Raw genomic sequence first — 19,920 nt, 5'->3', positions numbered from 1 at the left:
GGAGGGGTTTTATACCGCCTAATTCTCCCACCAATGATATTCTGACTTTATCTCTGCGGACTCTGATAGTCTGCAATCAGAGTCAACAATGACTGGTCCAGAGTCTCACCCTAATTCTCCAGTCAGTCGATCATCGCTAAATTGGGCTAATGATAACAACATTTGTTGAGCTTTTTTTCTTCTTTTCCCCCCTGCATCTTTCAGCCACATGATTTTCTGGCTCAGCTGATACCATTACTTGAATGCGACAGCGGGATGAGACTTGAGAAATGGACTGCCCAGATGCCCAGAGCTGGGAAGACAAAAAGTCCCCGGGAAATGTCCTGTCCCTGGGGGGTCCCGTGGATACTTCATAGTTCTCTGTAATATATTTACGGTATAATACGGTACGGAAGCTGCGACACCGGAGAGTCCCCACAATCTGATAGGCGCTCGGTTGTCCACGGCCAATCGCTCAGTGTTGATATCGCAACTCTATTTGCAACAAGATCTCTTTCAACTACAAAAAACAATGATCAAGAACAACGTCAGTCAAGTAAGATTGTGTAGCAAGACCGTTTTTAAAATGTCACAGACAAGAAAAGACGTTGCATTGGCCTATTCTGCAACCCCCACTTGACCATTCAGCCCACTCCATGGCCCGGTTTGTTTCTCAATGGAACTCGACTTCGACCGTGATTGAACACCAGTACTGGACTCCTGTGCATCTTCGAAAACATCCTGCAAGTCTTGGTTCAACGTGTCGCAAATCTCCTCCAACGTCTGCAGTGCCTCGTGCGCTGTTACTCCGCCTTCCACAATCTTTTGCGCCACGTACTCCTGCTCGTGTTCTCGTGCAGCTCCGCCAGCGAACGCCCATGCTTCTGTCAATGAAGTAATCTCGTCTGGGGGAGCGAGTTCCCGAGGAGACAGGGAACTTCGGGAACCTGCTGTGGCGTGCTTGAAACGGGGTTGACGAGAGAGAAGAGGGTATTCAGGAAGAAGATGGCTCTCATCAGCAAGGCGATTGAGAATGCGAAGGGTGGTAGATTTCTCTTTGGAAAGCATGGCCGACAGATAGGACTTTTGTAGAGACAATCCTCGTTGGGATTTGGAGAGCGGAAGTATACGTTCACTTGCAAAAGCCATGGCATCCATAGGTTCGAGGGGTAGAGGCTCCTCAGCTATAGGCTTGTCGTTGTCGTCAGACGGTTCTCGGGGTTTGGCAGGGCCTGGAGCGACAGGCTGGCAAGATTTGGCAGCGGTTTCCAGAAGAGCTCGACGAGTCTCTACATAAGTCGTATATTGTTGCATGATTTGAGTCCTACGCCCATCGAGTAAGTTGGACGCATCTTCAATTTCCTCGGGTGAGAGCTCCTCTATTGGACCCTCATCATTGGCGCCAACACTCATCAGTTTCTCTTCAACCCATTGCACCAGTGCATCTCGTGTCCGCTGTAAAGCCTGGATCTTGCTTGCCGATGGAACATCCCCATTGTCGGTGTTTTCCCTAGCATCATGTTGTGCCTTGAGCTCCTCGAATAGCTTCTTCTCCCTCTCCAATTGTGCCCTTGCGCGGATGACTGCCCTCTCGAGTTTGTGAACTAGCCCTTTGACACCCTCTTCTCCAGAACCCCCCTGTCCCCCATCCTCGTATCCACCAATCCGCTGGAGATGTTGGTTTTGATCCTCGGTTTTGTCAAATTGTTCTAGTTCAACCGTCTGTCGACCCTTCAATTCTTGCAAATAGTGCTGAAAGACCTCGAGTTTCGCATTTCGGCGACGATCTCGGAGGAGTGCAAGATACGTCTGTAGTTCAGATTTAGGAACCGGTGTTGTCGTTGCCTCTGCTCTGGCTTTGCTCCTCTGCTGCGTTTTCGCGGCCAGATTCTCGGAAACAGATTGGTTTTCCTGCTTTGCAGCCACGTTCGCCTGAAGCGCCTCCAGATATTCCTTCCTCAGTCCAGTCAGCTCTAGTGGAGCCCGTTTCACGTCAACAACGGCATCGTGAGGGGCACAGAGGACGAGGTGGGATTCCGCATGAGGATTTGGTCGTTCGGGATCCTCTTCGGCGAATGTAATTTGCGAGCGGAGGTATGAGGTTAGGACTTGTCGGATACGCAGAGCTTCTTGACGGCTCTTAATGTAAGGGGCTAATTGCCTCGCAAAAGGAGGAATGTGGCTTGTTGTCGCAGAGTCAGTCGTAGGAGGTTCGCTGGCCATGGGGAAGGAGTTCTCGGGCAATTTGTTTGGGGAATGAGATTATTGACGTCAGAACCTGATCCACATGAACCTGAGACAGAGTGGAATGTGGGAGTATGTTAATTCATAAACAAAACCAGCGATGTTAGCTCGATGCTAGTAGCGACTATTTACGGATTTCTCCGTCTGGAATGACTTCACCCTGTGTTCGCGAACACGTGACTGAACAGCGCTGTGTGGCAGCGCATCGTCAAATGAACGACTTTGAGACTAGTGGTGTTCGGATCTTAAGCAAGGGACATGTTCCTTCTTCGTTCTGATACAAAATATCTCAGCGAAATTAATATGAGCCGTCAATTGTGCCTCGCCCCAAAGCCTAAGGCGCAGCAGTTATCTCCGGGCTACCTGTATGCCTTTATGCCTGAGGCATAAATTAAGCTAGCGCTGTTATTAGCATGAATATAGTAACATCGATCATTTTGACAGCTCAGCCTTGGATTCTTCTTTTTTGATTTTATCGTACAAATACCATCGCAATCTCATCTGCATTCAAACACTGGGATTACAAGAGATACTTTGTTACGCATGTCCCATGGCAACCATGAGTGACCGTTGTTGACATTTATATTTCCTAGCGTTACTCTTGTCCATGTCTGCTATGTTCTGAAACTCCCTGCATTCTTGATCAAGGGGTTTGCTTTACCTTTTGTGCCTGACGAAATCTTGTTCACTTTTAAATTAAAGCTCTTTGCCTGAATAGGCAGAGCAGTTATCCAACCATCAGTTTGATCACCTGATCCTCTGCCTACTACTATCACCAGTATTTAACCTCCAACATCCTCTTTCCATCACACTTTTTTCTTCCTTCCATCATCTTTCACTATTCTATCTAACGATAATGGCTCCGGAATTGAATCCCTCTCTTACCCCCTGCCCAAGACGACGGCCTCGTGCTGCAACAACTATGCACCCAACCACTCCACTGGGCCATCCTGCCATCTCTCTCAGTCAGAGTCCAGCTGGTGATTATGGTGGCCTAGGAACAGCATCAGGTACGCAACCTCTCTGTGTCGCCAGAAAACGAAGAAAAGAAAGAGCCCAGTCGATTAACAGTTGCCTCAGGTCCGCTGCGTCACCCAAAGCCCTTCACACCGTCCGACCTTCACTCCATGGTTGAGAAGGAACAGGAAGCAATGGTATTTATTAGAAGCCTGTGTAATAACATAACATTCGTGAAGCTAACACAATGTCTCCAATAGGTGAACCGTCTATCAAGAGAGCTTTCCCTTCTTCGCCAGCAAACAGCCTCCGTGGCATCAACAACATCATCTACCTCGACAACATTCAATGACTCGATAGACACTCTCCATTCGTCGCCTTACCTTGGTACAAGACACCGGTCTTCGTCCAGTCTGAGTTCCTCTTATATTCCAGCCGTTCAAGAATCAAGAGCCGGGAACATTGGTATTGGCGCCGCACGCGAGAATGGTCTGTCGTTTTCGCGACCAGGTCGGAGTCGACAGCAATCGTTCAACTCTGTTCAACCCTCCGGATCGGCATCACCGTCATTGTCATCGTCGCTGCAGCAGGGCGACCATTTCCCGCGCCGGGGTTCAGTCTCCCACCCTCATATTACTTCACCGACTGCCATGTCCCGACTAGAGGAGACTGTTCCGTATCGTGGAGAATTTGAATCGATCAAGCGTGAAAATGAGGCATTGCGTCAACGGGTGCGAGATCTGGAGCTGGCTCTCAGAAAATCTCAGGGAGGTGGACCGACGTCTCCAAAGACGAGTTGACGGAGACGTCCCACTGCAGGCAGTGATTGACGTGGCATGATCTTTTCCATTCTGTTTATTTTTATCTCATTAGCTTAGCGGGTTTTGGGTTATACATACACAATAGCGAGAATCAACAACCATGGTCTGCGACCAAATTTAACTTGAATACAAGCCTTATTCACATGCTTAATACCCACTATGGCGGTGCACGATGCCCCTCATTACGTCATTTGTGGCGCAGCTATGGCCAGGCGGAACAATTACGGTAAATAAAAGCCATCTAACCCTGATCTTTTCTCTTTCCATCATCCCTTTTGATACCCTTCTCGACACTTTCTCTTTAATTCTCTACACAATATTCCCTGAATTCAATTCATATTCACCATGTCTGAGCGCTCTACTGTTCACGTCTCGGACATCTCGGCCGGTACCACTGAGAAGGAGGTCCAGGACTTCTTCAGCTTTTGGTATGATCACTAAGCCCCTTATTCTAGAATAACTTGCTAAATGATTTCTCACAGTGGAAAGATCACTGCCCTCTCTCTGACCCCTGTCTCTGGCGATGCCAATGCCCCCAAGTCTGCATCCGTGACTTTCGAGAAGGAAGCGTGAGTTGTCACTATACCCCGCACCTATCACGCCTGATCAATCTGAAACATCAAACTGACAATGAATAACAGTGCTGCTAAGACCGCTCTCCTCCTCGACCAGACCCAATTGGGTGCATCCTCCGTCCACGTCCAGGCCGCCCAGACCTTCGAGGACATCGCCGGTGGCCAAACCGCCCAAGCAGCAGAGGCCAAGGACGAGAACCACCACGACCTCGAACAAGAAGACAAGCCCCGTTCCCGCATTGTTGCCGAATACCTTGCTCACGGCTATTCGCTGAGCGACAACGCGATCCAGAGGGCCATCGCTCTTGACTCAAAACATGGATTCTCCTCGCGCTTCACGTCGGTGCTCGGCAACTTCGACCAGAAGTACCAGGCTAGTGACCGTGCTCGTGGCTTGGACCAAAACTACAAGCTGAGCAACAAGGCCTCCACTGGATGGCGTGGACTGAACTCGTACTTTGAGAAGGCTATGGGCACCCCGTCCGGCCGCAAGCTGCGGGACTTCTATCAGCAGACTGACAAGCAAGTGCGGGAGGTTCACAATGAGGCCCGGAGACTTGCAGACTTGAAGAATGGCAAGGGAGAGGTTGAGTCGGAGGGTGTCCCTGCTGCCGCATCGGGTGCTAATGTTGCTCCTGGAACGGCGGCTCCTGCTCAGCCGCCGGCCTATGCTGCCGCGCCTCCGGAGAAGTCTTAGATGACGGACTGGGATAATTATGATTATTTGTGTATAGTTGCTTCTTCATGATACGTAGTATATGTTTTCCATTCATGAGACGACTTTGCTTCTGGACAAGCATCCTTTCAGTTCAAGTGTATAGCTTCAATTAAATATTGATACACCAATACCAAACTCCAAATAATTCATCATACATGACCATGAAATAAATACATCATAAACCCAAACCAAACACATTATATGCCAGACGTTATTTCTGATACTTCTTCGCCTCAATCTCTTCCAACCGGTGTACGGGGTTGCTCTCCAACTTCGTGTTCTTGGTCTCCTCTGACTCGACCTGCGAGTGACGAGGTTCGCCACGGAATTCAGGGAGGGTCTTTCCTGCCGAGACGGGGTCTCGCTGTTGGGCGCCGCTCTGGCGCTCGGGGTCGGGGGATTGGCGGCCGGGGTTGGGGGCGGACATTTTCGTTTTTATTTGAGATAGATAGATTTGAGGAAGTAGGAAGTAGTTCAGATGTCTGGTAGAATTGTTAGTTTCTGAAGGTAGAAATAGGGTTTAGCGGAGTTCATCATACCTTGAGTTTGGCTTTCAAGTATAACACAGAATATAGCAGAGGTAGAGTTGTCTGATTGAGGAATGGAGGAACGAAAAGAGAAGACTTTAAGTAACATCCAGAATATGAGAACATCACGGCCAAACCGGGTATTTCATTCAGTCCTCCATCATCATGACGTTGAGACGTCCCACCTTGGAACTGTGGCTAGTGGGGTGGCGGGTGGTTACCGGATTGGGAATGTTGTATTTTGGCCCTTGACCTACTACTCCGTACTAGTGAGCGCACGGTATCAAGGAATGCTATGAATTGTACGGAGTAGTCAACACAGAATCGTATCTTCAAGAAATAATCTCGTAATGCAATTGTCATCTGTTTGTTGCGTTTGTCTCTACAAGTACTCTTCAGATTTAAGTGATCAAAGATTTAATTTTGAAATCATGACATGACACAACATACATAAGACTCACGTTCAATGACATGATTAATGGCAGGGGAATCTGTGCAGTGCAAAAGTTGAAATTGAATGAAAAAAAAAAAAAAAAAAAAAAAAAAGATTCATAAACATCGACTTTTGGGGAAGAAACAGGGGAGAAAATATAGATGGCGAGATGATAATGGGGGTAAAGAAAATGGTAAACCAAAAAGGGGGGCAAGATCTAGATGACATTGAATAAGGAGTATGGGCATATATCGCGTTATGGACGAATCCAGTCGTCCGCTAGAATCAATCGAGACAAGCAGGACTGCTGGATATCGGTTGGTGTTTTTTGTTTCCCATGCCCAAAGAAATATGTCCAAGATTGAGCATAGGATGGCATGTCTTTTTATGTTATGTCATTCAACTGGTACCGTCAACCGAAGCGCCTCGGTAGACTAGCTGACAGTACCCCGCTTTTTTTTTTTTTTTTTTTTTCTTCTTTTTTGTTCGTCTCTATCTATTGGCCGTTAGTCGTCATGCCTGCAGCAGCCGCAGCAGCTTGGGCGTTAGCGGCTTCCATGGCCTTCGCGTCTGCCTCATGGAAGACAGCCTGGAGCACCTGCTGCTCTTCCACATTGAGAATCTTTGTCAGATTCTCATAAAGCTGAGGCTGCTCTTGTTGGAGACCTATCAACGTGGTTAGCAAGGGTTGCTTTTTATATAGTGCATTATGAGTTGTACATACCCAGCAAGACATTCTTGAATAAGCTGTAAGGTTCAACCTTGTCCAAAGGAGTCTCGAGGAGGCTCTCTTCGTCAAGCTCCTCTTCATCTTCATCGCCGTAAGATCCGAATTTTGAAGCCTGAATCATATCCGTTAGCCATGGTTTCAGATTTTGAAGACGAGCCACTAACCTCTTGGTTCAAGAAATCGATATAAGCGGCACTCTCGTCGGGAACATCCCCTTCAAGTCCTCCCTCGACTTCCTCCCCGGGCCACTCAATCTCGCCATCCCAGTCGTTGCCCTCTTCATCTTCCTCGCCTTCGTCCTCATAGGCGAAGTCGGACTCCCTGGTTGACTCTTCGCGATCTATATAGTACGTTAGCACAGCATCCTCAATCAGGTGGGTCTAAAAAGAAACATACTCCTCATTGCTGAGGGCAGGGTCTGGAAAAGTCTGGTGATACCCTGGAGTAACCGGGGCCAGCCCTGCTGCACACTAGCGGGAACATCGTTACCCTTCAGGGTCAGAAGCGAGCTGATAGCCGCAATCGACAACTTTTTGTCGTGTACCCGTCGGAAGCTGTCAATGCTAGAGAACCAGGTGCTGAAGAACTTGTTTGTCCAACCGCGGGATTCGAGAACCTGAAGACTGAGAACGGGGTTGTAGTAGATGGCATTGATGACCATCTCCATGAGATGGATCTTGTAGGACTTGGTCCTTGTCTCACCAGCGTCAATGACGCGCATTGCCAGCTCGATAAAGAGAGGAATGTATTGGTCAATACAACCCCGGAGATTCAACATGATAGTCTCTGCCAGTTTGCATCCGCATATCCGATCGACACCGCCAACCTTCTCGTCCCGGAAAATGTCCTCGACCATGCCAACGACGGCTGCGAGGTATGCTGGATTTTGGACAATCATCTGGGATCCATAGGTGACATAGTTGTCAAGTGCAGGGAGCATGTCCTCCAAATACAACTCAGCACCAGACTTGAAGGTCTTGTGGATCAGTTCGAAAGCCTGCCACATGGTGGGAGAGATCGACTTGGATGCAAAGGTGCAGCTATCAATGATCTCAAAGATCTCATTATAGAGATCATAGAGCTTGTTCTCAAGCGTGATGCTAATGACAGGCATGAGAATAGTCTCGAGGTGCAAGAGCACGTCTGGCGTGCTCTCGAGTGTGAGAATGAGGGTTCCGATGGTTTGCAGAACACCAAGAGCGGTAATACTCTTGTCGTCCAGGAAATCACCAAATCCATCATCGTCACCCTTGGCAGCGTTCCTCTCCAGAAGCTCACCGACAATACGCATGTAAGTATCACGCAGCTGCTCACTCAGCGCCACGGCGAACGGTGTAAGTTCAGCAGAGAAGACCTCAACGAAGTCCTCCATGACGTTGGCAAGAGCGTCGACATCAACTTCGTTGGCAAGCTTGAGGAGCTGTTGCATGATTTGTGGGATGTTCTGCTGCATCGAGGTTCTGATAATGTCGTGTCGGATGAGAGGTTGCAAGGCAAGAGACGCCTCAACCCTAACAGGCAAGTCCGGGTCGGTCATGGATTCGAGGATGTTCCTGTAGATGATCATGAGGTTGTTGGGGTCCTGGAAGTCGAGCTGTTCGAACTTTTCCAGAGTGTCGCAGGCACGAGCCCTGAGGAAGCCGTGGGGGCTGCGGAACTCGGGGAAGACGTGCCGGACGAAGAAGTATTCCACTTGGTCGGCAATAGGGCTCTTCTTGCCCAGGATGACAGAAGACAGGGAGCCGATCATGCGCAGGGCGCCCTCCTTCTCCCTTGGCAGCTTCTGCTCATCGGGTGCAGATTCGTATTTGCTGACCACGCCATTGACGAAGTGGAGGATGGAGAACGTCTGCTTCTTTCGGTTCTTCGTAAGCGCAACCAAGAAATTCGTGGCTGCGACGTCTGGAGCAGACACCTCCTCGTAGTAGTTCAGCTTCCGGTGAAGATACTCGGACGGATCTGTCTGGAAGAGCTCGATGTCTTCATCGGATTGGCACATGATCGGGAAGATGAAGTGAGCGATGAGGTTGTCCATGTGCGCCTTAAGATGGTCCCACATCACCTTAGGCTTGACACATTCTTCCAGGTAAATCAGGGTGTAGGAAAGCGCCGGGCTGCTGAGCCATTGACCGTTGACCCACTTGTCGATCTGCTGCAGGTATCCTTTGAGAATCTCCGGGGCGAAGGTGCTGATGAAAGTCTTGGCGAAGGGAGTGTAGTCGGGGGTGCTGGTCTTGCTCATCGTGGATGGGTTTCCGTATCTGATGGGGTAGAACATGCATTAGCACTGTGTCTGGCAAAGCAAGCGCGACAAATTCGAAGAAAGTACCTAATGAAAAGACGGTTCAAGTTGGCGTAAGACCACTTCTTGCACTTCCACCAATGGTTGAGCTCTCTCTCTTCCTTCTCTTCCATCATCGAATTGGCAGGAGGGTCCTTGGCGACGACTCGCAGAAATAGTGTACACCAGTCGACAGTCGCCTGGTGTGTCTGGAGGGCCGGCGAAAGTTCGAACTAAACGACAACCGTCAGTAAGCCGCCCTCTGTATACTTTCCGTCCGATTTGCGCAGGGGTTTGCCGTACATAGATCGCATGTTTATACGATTTAACAACAATGCGGAGCATCTCCGCCGCTTCCAAGCTCTCTTCATCGACGAGTCGCAATCCGATGTTCAGCAGCTGAGGGAAAGTGTGTTCGACAATCTTGTCGAATTCTTCCCTCTTGTCCCCACCCTTGAAACGGTACACACGGCAGATGGCCATCAAACACTGCAGGCCTGCGTACACCGAATTTGCGTCATTGGCACTCAACAGCTGGATCGTAATATCGAGGAACCCGGGCCAGTGTTCGGGGAAGTCATTTTGAAGGATTTTCTGCAGAAGAGGAACGAACTGGGCGCGAACATTCGGGGGCGTCGATGCCAGGGCCGGGATCAACCGTTCTCTAAATCCTGGTTTCTCCTCCTCGCGGATCGGTGTGCGCAGTGGGTTATCTTCGAGGGGTGCCCAACCCCGGTTGATGCGGTTCTTCAGGTAAACACCGGCTGTGATAAAATTATACACCGATTAGACTCACGCCATAAACTCCGTGTTTGTTATCGATAAGAGAAAAAGTAAGGGGGCGGAGGGGTCCTCAAAATTTTTGGGTTCCCAGCGGGGTTCGGGGGTAAAAAAAAAAAAAAATAAAAAATAAATAAAAAAATAGAGAGAAAAAAACATACCCGAAAGTTGAACGGCGTTGACCTGCTCCGCCTGCAAAATATCCAGAAGCGCATTTATAAACCCAGGCTGCGTCTCGGCCTAAAAATTTCCCAAGAAAATTTCGAAATCAGTATGGCCTCCCGGAAAGCTCCTTCGTACCACCACCACATACATATTTCAGATCCAATTCAGCCTGACGTCGACTATCCGCATTTGGGTCGAGCGTAGATTGTATGCGGTCTCGGAGGGCGGCGACGTCCATTTCGTACCAATATCAGGCCTCCAGCGCCAGTAATCCAACACCAGGAAAGGAAAGAAGAAAGAAGTAAGATAAGAGAAACGGGGAGGGAGCGCGGAGACAAGAAAAGAAAGAAAATAATAAAAAAACCCTCGATATGCCGTGGAGAGGCGGGCTATGGAGGAGGGACGAGGAGCAGAGAGGGTCGAAAAAGATAAGTTCAGTAGTATAGACGATTAGCCGGTGGTGCAAAAGAGGTACGGAGAAACATGGCACGTGTTGGCTGACTCAGCGGAGTAGGGCAGCCTTCCTCTTTGGGTTATCTGTCGATGTCGCAATATTTCGGAAGAACTATTGCTATTGAATAGTACGAATTGTGTATAATCTGCGATTGTCTAGTATATTTCATGGTCGAGATTACGTGTGTATTGATTTTGCGATCGGAATATGTAACATTTAGTTGACTTCAACATGATGGTCTGTTAATAGTTTGTTATCACAGTCCAGTAGCACATGGTCAGCCAGTTTAGAATCGGATGTTGTTTCGAGATTCGGCTAACTTGTATTGATGTCTTATTTAGCGTTGCGGGTGATTGAACCAGGGAATTGTGGATTAATACCTCATGCGGTTGGTTGTATGACAAGTTATGGAATAGATCATATTCACGAAGCAGTGGCAAGCATGTAGATAGGAAAGCTTGTATTGGATAGATTTGATGACGGCGGGTGGTGGAAGAGGGTTGGAAGTGGGCATTTAAGCAAGCAATTCTCCCTTTCATTCACTGGTCATTGTCAAGGTACAATCACGCGTTTTACTAATACTTTGTGCAGTGATTCTTGGTCTAGTTGTGAATTGATGCCTCATACCAGATACAATATTCTCAACCATACTCGGTATAGAGAGGATAACCCTATATACACTGTAGCCATGCAAAACTGAGGTAGAAATAAGGATGCCAAAACCCCATACACAACCTCGAAAAGCCAACGTAAAAATATTTACGGCATAACCTCTACATGTACAACGACGCCGCAAAAATCACATCCCGCTTAATCTGCTCCTGCGCCTGCTGCATCTTCGTATACAGCGACGGATCACCAACCAACTTCGCCGCGTTCTTCACCTCGCGACAAGTCTCATCCAACCGCGAAATGGTCCGCACGATAGTCCCCTCCATGACATCGGTAAGGTCCGTGATGCGGTTGAACGACATGCCTCTCGCCCATTCGTAGACAACCTCTGCCAATCCGAACCGCGGCTGACTGGCGAAGTCGTTGCTGTCTTCGCTGGATTGGATGACTTGGTGTTGGACTTGGAAGTCGTTGACTTTTTCGGAGATGCGGACGATGGCTTCTTTGCCTTTCTCCAGGCGGGGGGTTAGCGTGGGGACGTGCTCCGTCTTTTCTTGGAAGACGAATGCGGAGAGAAGGGCGACGATTTCTTCTGGTTCGTAGTCTGCGAGGACGTTTTCCAGGATAAGTTCGGTCAAGACGAGTTCGTCGGCAGAGTGGATCTAGTTAGGTGAGGTTAACATTCTGAAAGACATAACCTCGCTCCGGTCACAAGTTCATACCTCGCATGCCACCTTGCCCTTCAGCTGTACGCGAGACTGATCGTCGACGAATTCCAAATCTTTTAACACTTGAATGCGCTGCTCATAATCAGGTAGCAGCTGCAAGTTCTGATCCGACATCAACTGCTTCAACTGCGTGATGTTCTCCTTGACCTGCCATTCGTCATGTTGCATCTCAAACTACGAAATGTTAGCATCCAGACAACAACATCCAGGTATTACAAATGAAACTTACGTGTTTCAAAAAGTTCGGGCATTCCAGGCATCGACAAGTCTGCGAAACAGTCGCTTGTTCCTGTCGCTTCTCGAGAATGTCTCTCACTTGAAGCTCCTTGATCCGAGTCCAGTCCAACTCATCCCAGACGGGGCTAGTCCAAGATGAGCATAGCTTAGACAGCTCTTTGTCCGCAAATTTGATCGCCTCTGCAAGATCCATAAGTTAGATTAACGGTAATATTGAGTGGTTGAATTACTTTATACTTTACCTTTCTTGATGTTCAGGTACCAGATCGGTCCCCCGGTTTTTACCATAGTGTTGGTAAGGCATTCAACGTCCGTAAGCGGGATCTTGCAGACCTTCAGCGTCATCTGAGCCGCACGCTGTGGTAGACTCTGTAACAAATGTCGGAAACCAGGAAGGAAGGGAAGAATATCGCTCGGGTGACGCTTGGTGCTGATTGTTCCAATTTCCAGGACCTGGACAGTGGGCGTGGCACCGCCGCTAACACCTTCGCGAACTATGACACCGGCAGTTCGAATTCCGTCCTGTAGAGTAGTCAGTAACTTAAGTATCGAGCTAAATGGTTTAAGGCAAGTTCCATGCCTTTCGATACACAATCAGCCGCTTGAGCATAAAGAGGCGCTTCCCAACGGGCGATGCAAGAAGTCCAACATGAAGCTCGTCAGTCAATTTCTCGTATTCCATCGCTGCACGGTGACAAGTTTCCAGGTCGATGTCGCAAATGCCACAGGGTTCACGCTTGATCTTCGCCAAACTAGCTTCCGACAGCTGAACCTGCTTTTCGTGCTCAGGGAGCAGAGCCTGCGTGGCGTTTTCACTGAAACTCCGCTTGATCATTTCCTCAATCTTCAGAGCCTCCACACGTAGCAGGTTCAAGATCATATTGTACGTGAGCCTGAACTGGGACCGGAGTTTGGTCGGATCACCAAGGATCATCTTCCTCAGGGCACCAGCGGGGGGCGCCTCGTCTCTGCCAGCGTTCACAATAATCACATAACCGACAGTATCGAGACCTCTACGACCTGCACGTCCAGCCATTTGAGTGTATTCACCGGGTAGCAGGTCTCTGAAGCTCTTGCCATCGTGCTTGCGGAATCCGGAGAAGACAACTGTACGAGTGGGCAGGTTGAGACCCATAGCGAATGTCTCGGTGGCGAACAGGATCTTGACCAACGACCTCGCGAACAGAATCTCAACGATCTCCTTCATGATTGGCAGGAGGCCTCCATGATGCACAGCGACACCCCTACTCAACAAATCACGAAGTCGCAGAATCTGAGGAAGCGACCTATCCTCTGGCTTAAGCCGAGTAAGCGACTTCTCAATGAACATGTGGATGAGACTCTTCTCCGAAGCGTTACAAAAGTCTTGGTTCGATAATGAGTCCGCGTTATCCTCACATCGTTTCTTAGAGAAGACGAATATGCAGCCTGGCAACAAGTTCTCTTTGCTAAGATGCGAAACGAGATGAACCCAGATGGTCTTGTCCTGCGCAGCACTGGTCCGGCCCCCTCCTCGTCCTGTGCGGGCGATATTGCCAGTACCTCTGGATGCAGGTTGTCCTCTGCCACGTTGCTGTCCGCCTCCACGTTGGGGTCCACCGCGTCCATTTCCTCGAGGGGCGCCTCGGCCTTGTTGCTGCCCACGCCCTCTACCCTGAGCACCTCCTCGTTGGGCCTGTGACTGCGCTTGCGCTTCAGCAGCCTTCTGCGCCTTAAGTTTGTCCCTCCCGGATATAATTTCGTCAGCATCCTTCCAGCCGCTCTCGATGAATCTCTTGTTGGAGTCGACGATCTTGTGCTTGTCTTTACCTGCCCAGAGATAATGCTCGAGGGGAACAGGTCGCTTCGCTGTAGAGATGACATAAATGTCCTTCTTCTTTGTACGGCCTACCCAGGAGGCAAACTCCTGAGTATTCGGAACAGTGGCTGACAATAGAATCAGTGTGACATGTTCTGGCAACATGATAATGACTTCTTCCCAGACAACACCTCTTTCCAGGTCATTGACATAGTGAACTTCGTCGAAGATCACAAATTCAACATCTCGAATCAGATCTGCTCCTCTATAGAGCATACTCCGTAGAATCTCAGTTGTCATGATTAGACAGCTCGCCTCTGGGTTAATCTGAACGTCACCCGTCAAGATACCAACATCCTCGAACTCGTTCCTGAAGTCTCTGAACTTCTGATTACTCAAAGCCTTGATAGGAGATGTGTAGATCGCCTTCGTCATATGCTTCGCAGCCAAAGAGATGGCGTACTCGGCCACGACAGTTTTTCCTGCTGATGTATGCGCTGCGACAAACACCGAGTCGCCAGATTCGAGATGATAAACAGCTTCCTTCTGGAAGGTATCCAGCTCGAAGGGCCATTCCCTAGCCATATCCGGAACGAGTTCACGGAAGTTCGGAATATCCTTGTTAACGTCCACGACGTGTGCCCATTCTCTGCCCACTTTCTTTTGAGCTCCAGCCAGCAGAGGAGCACGGGGTTCCAAGGCCGGGAACTCGACGGGTAGAAGGGAATCAATATCCTCCTCTTCGTCAAGTTCTTCATCCTCAACTTTCACCCCACCCTCGTCCTCCGAAAGTTCTTCCTCCTTCTGCTCGACATGTAAGTTGCTTTCCTCCTGAAGAAGCGCATGCTCGACTTCCTTGTCACCCTCAGTAGTCTCTTTAGTCTTCGCCTCGTCGAATTTCAATCCACGCGAGAAACCCGGCGCAATTTCCAAAAGACCACCTTCGGCCCCAAAGTTGATTATTCGGTCCAGGCCTGGTTGTTTCCCTCCAGCCCGTGACTGTTCAGCATTTTGTGTTTCGGTCTCGTATTCCGCAATGGCTTCAACGCCGTCTAGTCCACCTGGCGCAAACGGGAAGAATCCCGCCGCACCTCTGACGAAATCAGCACGGCCGGCTGGTCGACGGAGTAGTGATGTGGAGTTCTTCGCGTTCGCGCTGGTTGCAGGGACGGTGACTTCATGGTAACCGGTCACGCGGCCTTCGAGGCCTTCGCGGTCGAAGCGGGTGATGGTACGAGTCTGGGTAGGGGCGATCTCGAACAAGTCCGTGTAGTCTGCTGGAACATCCCATCTCCTGCAATTTGATTGACGAACATCAGCCATTCCAATTCCATTCACATTATGAAAAAAGGTCATAGATGACCCAAGCAACAACCGACCTCTGCAAATGATTCAACCATTCCGTACTAAACCTCGAAGACGGCGTCAAAAATTCAGCCTCCAACGACGCCTTCAGATCTTCCGCAGTCTGCTTCGTCCTCTTCCGCGGCCTGTGATTCTCATAGGTACCATTCTCCTCCTCAGTAAGCCGGGCGTCGAACACTGACCCGCTCGACTGTTGAGCGTTCAGGTTCAATTTCGCCAAAGTCGAAGCCAGAGAATCCGCCATCCGGTCGATCGTCACGGCGACTTATTCACTCCGGGAGATAGCCAATGGAGGCTGCACGTCGATTTGCAGCTTCTGGTCGTATAGTAGGAGCTCTGTGTCTAGATGGAACGGTGGGACGAGTAAGTGGGCTGCAGTTGTTGGCGGCGATGAGCGGCAGTATGGATGCTGGTGAATCTGCCCGCACACACATTTTCGCTGACGTCGTGGGTGTGGGGCGGCATCGCATACGTACTTGATTTTCTAGACAACTCGAAGGCTTTCCCTTTCCGTTTTAGTGCTCACCCCTCGCCGCTTTTTGCTCACTGCGTAGACCTGAGCTGATCACTGAGTAGGGGCTGAGCAGAGGGGTGAGTAGCCTGACTAAGGTAGCCTCAATAAACTCAACAAAGCGATGGCACCATCAATGGAACAGGGAATCGAGGTCATCATTCCTTCTGCTCCGCTTCTTACCATGCCAAATTCTCCCCAGAGATAGTGGGGTAAACTAAGCTCCCATGAAGATTCAATTCGCTCCAGAGATTATCCTATGTCTGGGAGCGTGCTTCTAGCTCTCAAGAGCAGGATCAGCCATCCTAAGATCCAGTCCAGAACTCCTAGGAGTCTGAAAAATTCCAGGAGCAAGCAAGGCCGTGCGGAAAACTAAGGGCATAGAACCAATCATCACAAAAGCTTACTGCGTAGGATGACAACAGTAAATGATCCCTACTGTGTAACGCCGGAGTGTAGGACTTAGGCGTTTTATGTAGGATAATGAACGAATCACTTGATTCTCTATCTATGAGCATAATAGTCTGTTTATATCTGAGCGTTTCGATGGTGTGCCGATAGCGAGCTCTTATCCAAAGCTGTCAACACTTTGGTACCGATGTATGCCTGATCCCTCAGACCGCCATGCTCGCGCGGTTACATACTGGCAAAGTGTTATATCCCAGTACATTCTCAGATAAACCTTGTTATTCCACGCTGGATGATCAAGCTGAAGGTATCGGAGGGTTGGTAGATCGAACAGATCAAATAGAACCTGTAGCTTAATGCCTCCGGAGCGGTTAGGAGACTCAAATGAGTGAGTGTAAAAGTCGCTATTCTTGTAAAGATCTCCATGTCCGACAGTTCAAGCATTGATTGATATATCACTGTGAACTGGACAGCGGTTGCATGCGACATGATTCAACATCCAGCAACAGAATTCTACGTCCCGAGAGGTGTTCACCGACATGTCCAATATGCGGATATGTTGTCGCAGGTGCGGCTTATTCCTCATGTGTTTAACTGGCTACCTCATAGTCTGGAAGTCGCGAGTGTGGTTCTTGTACACAAGGTGAGAGTACAGAAACATCTCAGCGATGACCTTCCACAACTTGCAGACCAGCATCACGGGACGCCATTTTCGGTAGACAGGTAGTTCAAGGGAGTCAAAATATGAAAAGATGATATGCAACACTTCCACGGGAAGTGATGGTGCTGGGCTTGCAAGCTTTGGCAGACTTTCTGCAACCGCCTCCTCCATTGTGAGCAGTCCAGTAGGTCAAAATGAAACTGAAACAGCGAAGAAAATGAATAATGGGGGAGGAAAGTAAACACAGTGAGAACTTGAATCGCTGGCAGCCAATGGCTTAGTAAGGTCCCTTGTGCAAATGCAGGGGTTCATTCAGCCTTGTTGGTAAATCCTTTGGAGAAGTAAGTCATGCATATCAAATAGCAAACACTTTTCTTTCTTTAGCTATCGGCCTACGGAGCAAAAGCAATACCCAGTGTCAAGCATACCATGTCCAGCCAATATGGCTCTTTAGCCATTAACTTGCAGCGCAATGTAATCTCCATGTACCACAATGAATAAAAGCCATATCTGCACCCATGAGACTAGATAATGTTAGTAGAACTTCCCATGCTACGGCTAAGGTAAGATCTTCGGAGAGTAGTACTCACAAGAGCGTAGTCACAAGCCCACTAATTGAACAATGGCACAATGAGTAGGTTTGAGACAAAGATAATAACACCACCGTGAGCGTAGTAAAGGCGGCAGCAGTTAGCCAGATGCGGTGAAAAGCTGATTCAGCACGCTGAAAGGGTCCTAGTTACTACTACTATTGTAGATGTTTTCTGCGGAAGCCTGGAGACTTTCCCTTTCTGTTTTCAGTCCGAGTCCTCGCCGCTTTTTGCTCCCTGAGCAGTCCGGAGCGATCAGGGAACCGCGCCGGAGCGATTCGGGAGTGTACCTCAATTGCCCAGGCTTGGGTCACTGCACCCCCGACAAGGGTCCCAGATAAAATGTGCAAAGCCAAGCTTTTAATCTCAGCATGCCCAGCGACTGTCTTCGAGTTGCATGAGAAGTTGCATTCGTAGTTGATATTCTCGGATTTGGTTATATTTGCCGTGCTTTAAAGATGATAACTGTGATTTGTGAATATAACATTGAGGGTTAAGACCGTTGTAGCAAATCATGCGACCATAGGGTGTGGAAAACAGGGCTGTAATTAAGCCACATGTTAAGTTGAATCACTAGTTACGTATGAGATACTATGGAATAGAGGATGATATCCAATATAACAAATGCATCACTGGTCTCGGTCCGACTATTATTCCTTATCACCATAAGGCGGTCGCGGGTGGCACTGCCTATAATATGGAGGCACAAACTCCACTTTTTCGCCATCCCATTCTTCCTCCTTCCTAATAGTACATACCTACTCCATAATCACCCTAATCATAGTTCTTCCCGGTTTTTCTAGATTCTCTGGCCTAGTACAATGAACAGAAAGAATGAGATTCAAGCTTTGTTCGAAAAATCCAGACAATCGTTCAAAAAAGCCTTCCCGGCCTCAAGAAGGATTCAGCAATTAGAAGCCTACCTTGAAGACGAGAGTCTAGGCCACCGGCATGTCAATATCCGCGCCGCGCTTCACATGTACAAGACAGGGCAACTCGAATATGGATACGGGTCTACCGTTTTTGCGGGAGGACGAATCATATGCATGGATGCCATTCCAAAGGAGTTGATAATGGAGCCAAAGTGGGCAGAGGTACGTTGCATTTTCGATTCTCTTTCACTGAATAATCTAATATTAATCTAATACTTTCTGGACAGGGCTTAGGAACTCAGCTTGGAAGCTCCGCGCCCGTGTCCTCGGAGTCTAAGGCATCGAGAACAAGTGAGCAGCCTCGGGTATTGGAAGAGAGTAACCAGCCAGACGTAACTATACAGAGGCTATGAACTTATCAGAGATCAACAAGTTGAATCCTCAAGGCTCTAGAGACTCAACTCGCACACTATACATCGTATGACGACATCGGTAATGGTACCCACATGGTTAGTATTGACTTTTCTGTATGTATAAAAATATGCTAAATTTGATCAGATGGCTGCACTCATCCGACTCCTTCCTCTATTTGGCGGAGATCCGAACCTAGTCCACATCATTACTTTCATCAATGATACGGGGTCGTCCTTCCTAAGCTTGGACCCATATGATCTGCTTGCTATTGGCCACACCCCCTACTATGCGGGAAATCTTGGGCTTACTGAAGTGCTGACTGCTAATGGCACTGTGCTAAGAGACAGAGTAATGGTTCAAATGCAGCTCCTTGACGCTCTCGGAAACCCCATATCTGATTGGTTCGTTGAGGATGCAGTTCAAGCCCCGTTATTTCCAGGTACCGAGCGTTTGTCAGGCCACAAGATGCGAAACTTTGTACTTTGGCACTGCTCCTGGGAATGGCAGTCTTCATGTTGCTGAGAAAAAACACGGACTTGTCAGACAGCTCCCCACTGTGTAGTGTTCTCTGCATGATACTTTCTGTACCTGTCTTTCTCTGTGTCTGTCTGCTCCTCTCTTCCCCCTCTTTTCTTCTTTTTTTTTTATTTTTTTTTATGTCTGACCCAGGGGAGAAGGGAGATACTGGAAGCGAATCTTGTACAATAAGTATGGTGGGTGAACAGAAAACAGGATACTGGAGTAATGAACATAACAGTTATGTAAAGCAGTGCACTTCATGCTTGAGACAGGCCTCCTAGGCCAGTTTCAAACTCTACCAACCACATACCGAGTCACAACAACAGACTTGGGGCAACCGGCAGCATAGCGCAGCCAAGGTTACGCGCTTGCAAAAGTAGGGAAGGAAACGAGATAGTATCCAACAAGCCCATGGATCCTCGTGGCCATGGGAACAGCGGCACGAAAACCAGCAGCACGGGATATACAACACGCGGAATGAGATATCAGGATATGTGTATAAAGGCGACGATGTACATAGCGACTACCATTACGGCGGCTT

At 48.8% G+C, this 19,920-nt stretch overlaps 7 protein-coding genes across 7 annotated transcripts; 3 read left to right on the top strand and 4 right to left on the bottom strand.

Moving 5' to 3' along the window:
• Positions 1-414: 414 nt before the first annotated feature.
• ASPGLDRAFT_50184 (uncharacterized protein) lies at positions 415-2,509 on the bottom strand. The gene has a single exon (XM_022547253.1). It carries the CDS (start codon positions 2,200-2,202, stop codon positions 598-600), a length of 1,605 nt encoding a protein of 534 aa, XP_022398343.1. The 5' UTR covers positions 2,203-2,509; the 3' UTR covers positions 415-597.
• A 174-nt stretch (positions 2,510-2,683) lies between these two features.
• On the top strand, positions 2,684-4,139 carry ASPGLDRAFT_50182 (uncharacterized protein). Its single transcript, XM_022547252.1, has 3 exons — positions 2,684-3,233; positions 3,304-3,377; positions 3,441-4,139. The coding sequence occupies exons 1-3, from the start codon at positions 3,080-3,082 to the stop codon at positions 3,978-3,980; spliced, it is 768 nt and encodes a 255-aa protein (XP_022398342.1). The 5' UTR covers positions 2,684-3,079; the 3' UTR covers positions 3,981-4,139.
• Positions 4,140-4,346: 207 nt separating this feature from the next.
• Positions 4,347-5,273, top strand: vip1 (putative actin cytoskeleton protein (VIP1); the record flags this gene model as incomplete). The annotated part of the gene is made up of 3 exons (XM_022549270.1): positions 4,347-4,429; positions 4,484-4,570; positions 4,643-5,273. The coding sequence occupies 3 exons, from the start codon at positions 4,347-4,349 to the stop codon at positions 5,271-5,273; spliced, it is 801 nt and encodes a 266-aa protein (XP_022398341.1).
• A 232-nt stretch (positions 5,274-5,505) lies between these two features.
• Positions 5,506-6,294, bottom strand: ASPGLDRAFT_37954 (uncharacterized protein; the record flags this gene model as incomplete). Its single annotated transcript, XM_022544883.1, has 2 exons — positions 5,506-5,776; positions 6,272-6,294. 2 exons carry the CDS (start codon positions 6,292-6,294, stop codon positions 5,506-5,508), a joined length of 294 nt encoding a protein of 97 aa, XP_022398340.1.
• A 413-nt stretch (positions 6,295-6,707) lies between these two features.
• Positions 6,708-10,623, bottom strand: ASPGLDRAFT_154840 (putative nonsense-mediated mRNA decay protein (Nmd5)). Its single transcript, XM_022542354.1, has 8 exons — positions 10,359-10,623; positions 10,207-10,285; positions 9,569-10,029; positions 9,314-9,498; positions 7,381-9,245; positions 7,149-7,324; positions 6,979-7,096; positions 6,708-6,920 (listed from the first exon to the last, which is right to left on the bottom strand). The coding sequence occupies exons 1-8, from the start codon at positions 10,446-10,448 to the stop codon at positions 6,751-6,753; spliced, it is 3,144 nt and encodes a 1,047-aa protein (XP_022398339.1). The 5' UTR covers positions 10,449-10,623; the 3' UTR covers positions 6,708-6,750.
• A 631-nt stretch (positions 10,624-11,254) lies between these two features.
• On the bottom strand, positions 11,255-16,134 carry ASPGLDRAFT_76189 (SKI complex RNA helicase subunit SKI2). The gene is made up of 6 exons (XM_022549837.1): positions 15,419-16,134; positions 12,822-15,333; positions 12,484-12,763; positions 12,234-12,421; positions 11,999-12,178; positions 11,255-11,938 (listed from the first exon to the last, which is right to left on the bottom strand). The coding sequence occupies exons 1-6, from the start codon at positions 15,646-15,648 to the stop codon at positions 11,438-11,440; spliced, it is 3,891 nt and encodes a 1,296-aa protein (XP_022398338.1). The 5' UTR covers positions 15,649-16,134; the 3' UTR covers positions 11,255-11,437.
• Positions 16,135-18,809: 2,675 nt separating this feature from the next.
• On the top strand, positions 18,810-19,561 carry ASPGLDRAFT_637054 (uncharacterized protein). Its single transcript, XM_022548700.1, has 3 exons — positions 18,810-18,838; positions 18,893-18,955; positions 19,005-19,561. Exons 2-3 carry the CDS (start codon positions 18,953-18,955, stop codon positions 19,380-19,382), a joined length of 381 nt encoding a protein of 126 aa, XP_022398337.1. The 5' UTR covers positions 18,810-18,838; positions 18,893-18,952; the 3' UTR covers positions 19,383-19,561.
• Positions 19,562-19,920: the final 359 nt, after the last annotated feature.

This window comes from Aspergillus glaucus (assembly GCF_001890805.1).
Source record: "Aspergillus glaucus CBS 516.65 unplaced genomic scaffold ASPGLscaffold_18, whole genome shotgun sequence".
NCBI lineage: Eukaryota > Fungi > Ascomycota > Eurotiomycetes > Eurotiales > Aspergillaceae > Aspergillus > Aspergillus glaucus.
Note: the sequence above shows the minus strand (reverse complement) of the source record. Positions and strands in the feature narration are given on the sequence as shown.

Excerpts from the sequence above, each read along its gene's own strand:
- ASPGLDRAFT_76189 (XM_022549837.1), bottom strand. The coding sequence starts at position 15,648 with ATGGCGGATTCTCTGGCTTCGACTTTGGCGAAATTGAACCTGAACGCT. Across the intron at positions 12,764-12,821 it reads GGCTGATTGTGTATCGAAAG|GACGGAATTCGAACTGCCGG; the intron begins GCATGGAACTTG and ends ACTACTCTACAG. Across the intron at positions 12,422-12,483 it reads GTACCTGAACATCAAGAAAG|AGGCGATCAAATTTGCGGAC; the intron begins GTAAAGTATAAA and ends TGGATCTTGCAG.
- ASPGLDRAFT_50184 (XM_022547253.1), bottom strand. The coding sequence starts at position 2,202 with ATGGCCAGCGAACCTCCTACGACTGACTCTGCGACAACAAGCCACATT.
- ASPGLDRAFT_50182 (XM_022547252.1), top strand. The coding sequence starts at position 3,080 with ATGGCTCCGGAATTGAATCCCTCTCTTACCCCCTGCCCAAGACGACGG. Across the intron at positions 3,234-3,303 it reads TGGCCTAGGAACAGCATCAG|GTCCGCTGCGTCACCCAAAG; the intron begins GTACGCAACCTC and ends CAGTTGCCTCAG. Across the intron at positions 3,378-3,440 it reads AGAAGGAACAGGAAGCAATG|GTGAACCGTCTATCAAGAGA; the intron begins GTATTTATTAGA and ends TGTCTCCAATAG.
- ASPGLDRAFT_154840 (XM_022542354.1), bottom strand. The coding sequence starts at position 10,448 with ATGGACGTCGCCGCCCTCCGAGACCGCATACAATCTACGCTCGACCCA. Across the intron at positions 9,499-9,568 it reads CGTATAAACATGCGATCTAT|TTCGAACTTTCGCCGGCCCT; the intron begins GTACGGCAAACC and ends GTTGTCGTTTAG. Across the intron at positions 9,246-9,313 it reads TTGAACCGTCTTTTCATTAG|ATACGGAAACCCATCCACGA; the intron begins GTACTTTCTTCG and ends CTACCCCATCAG.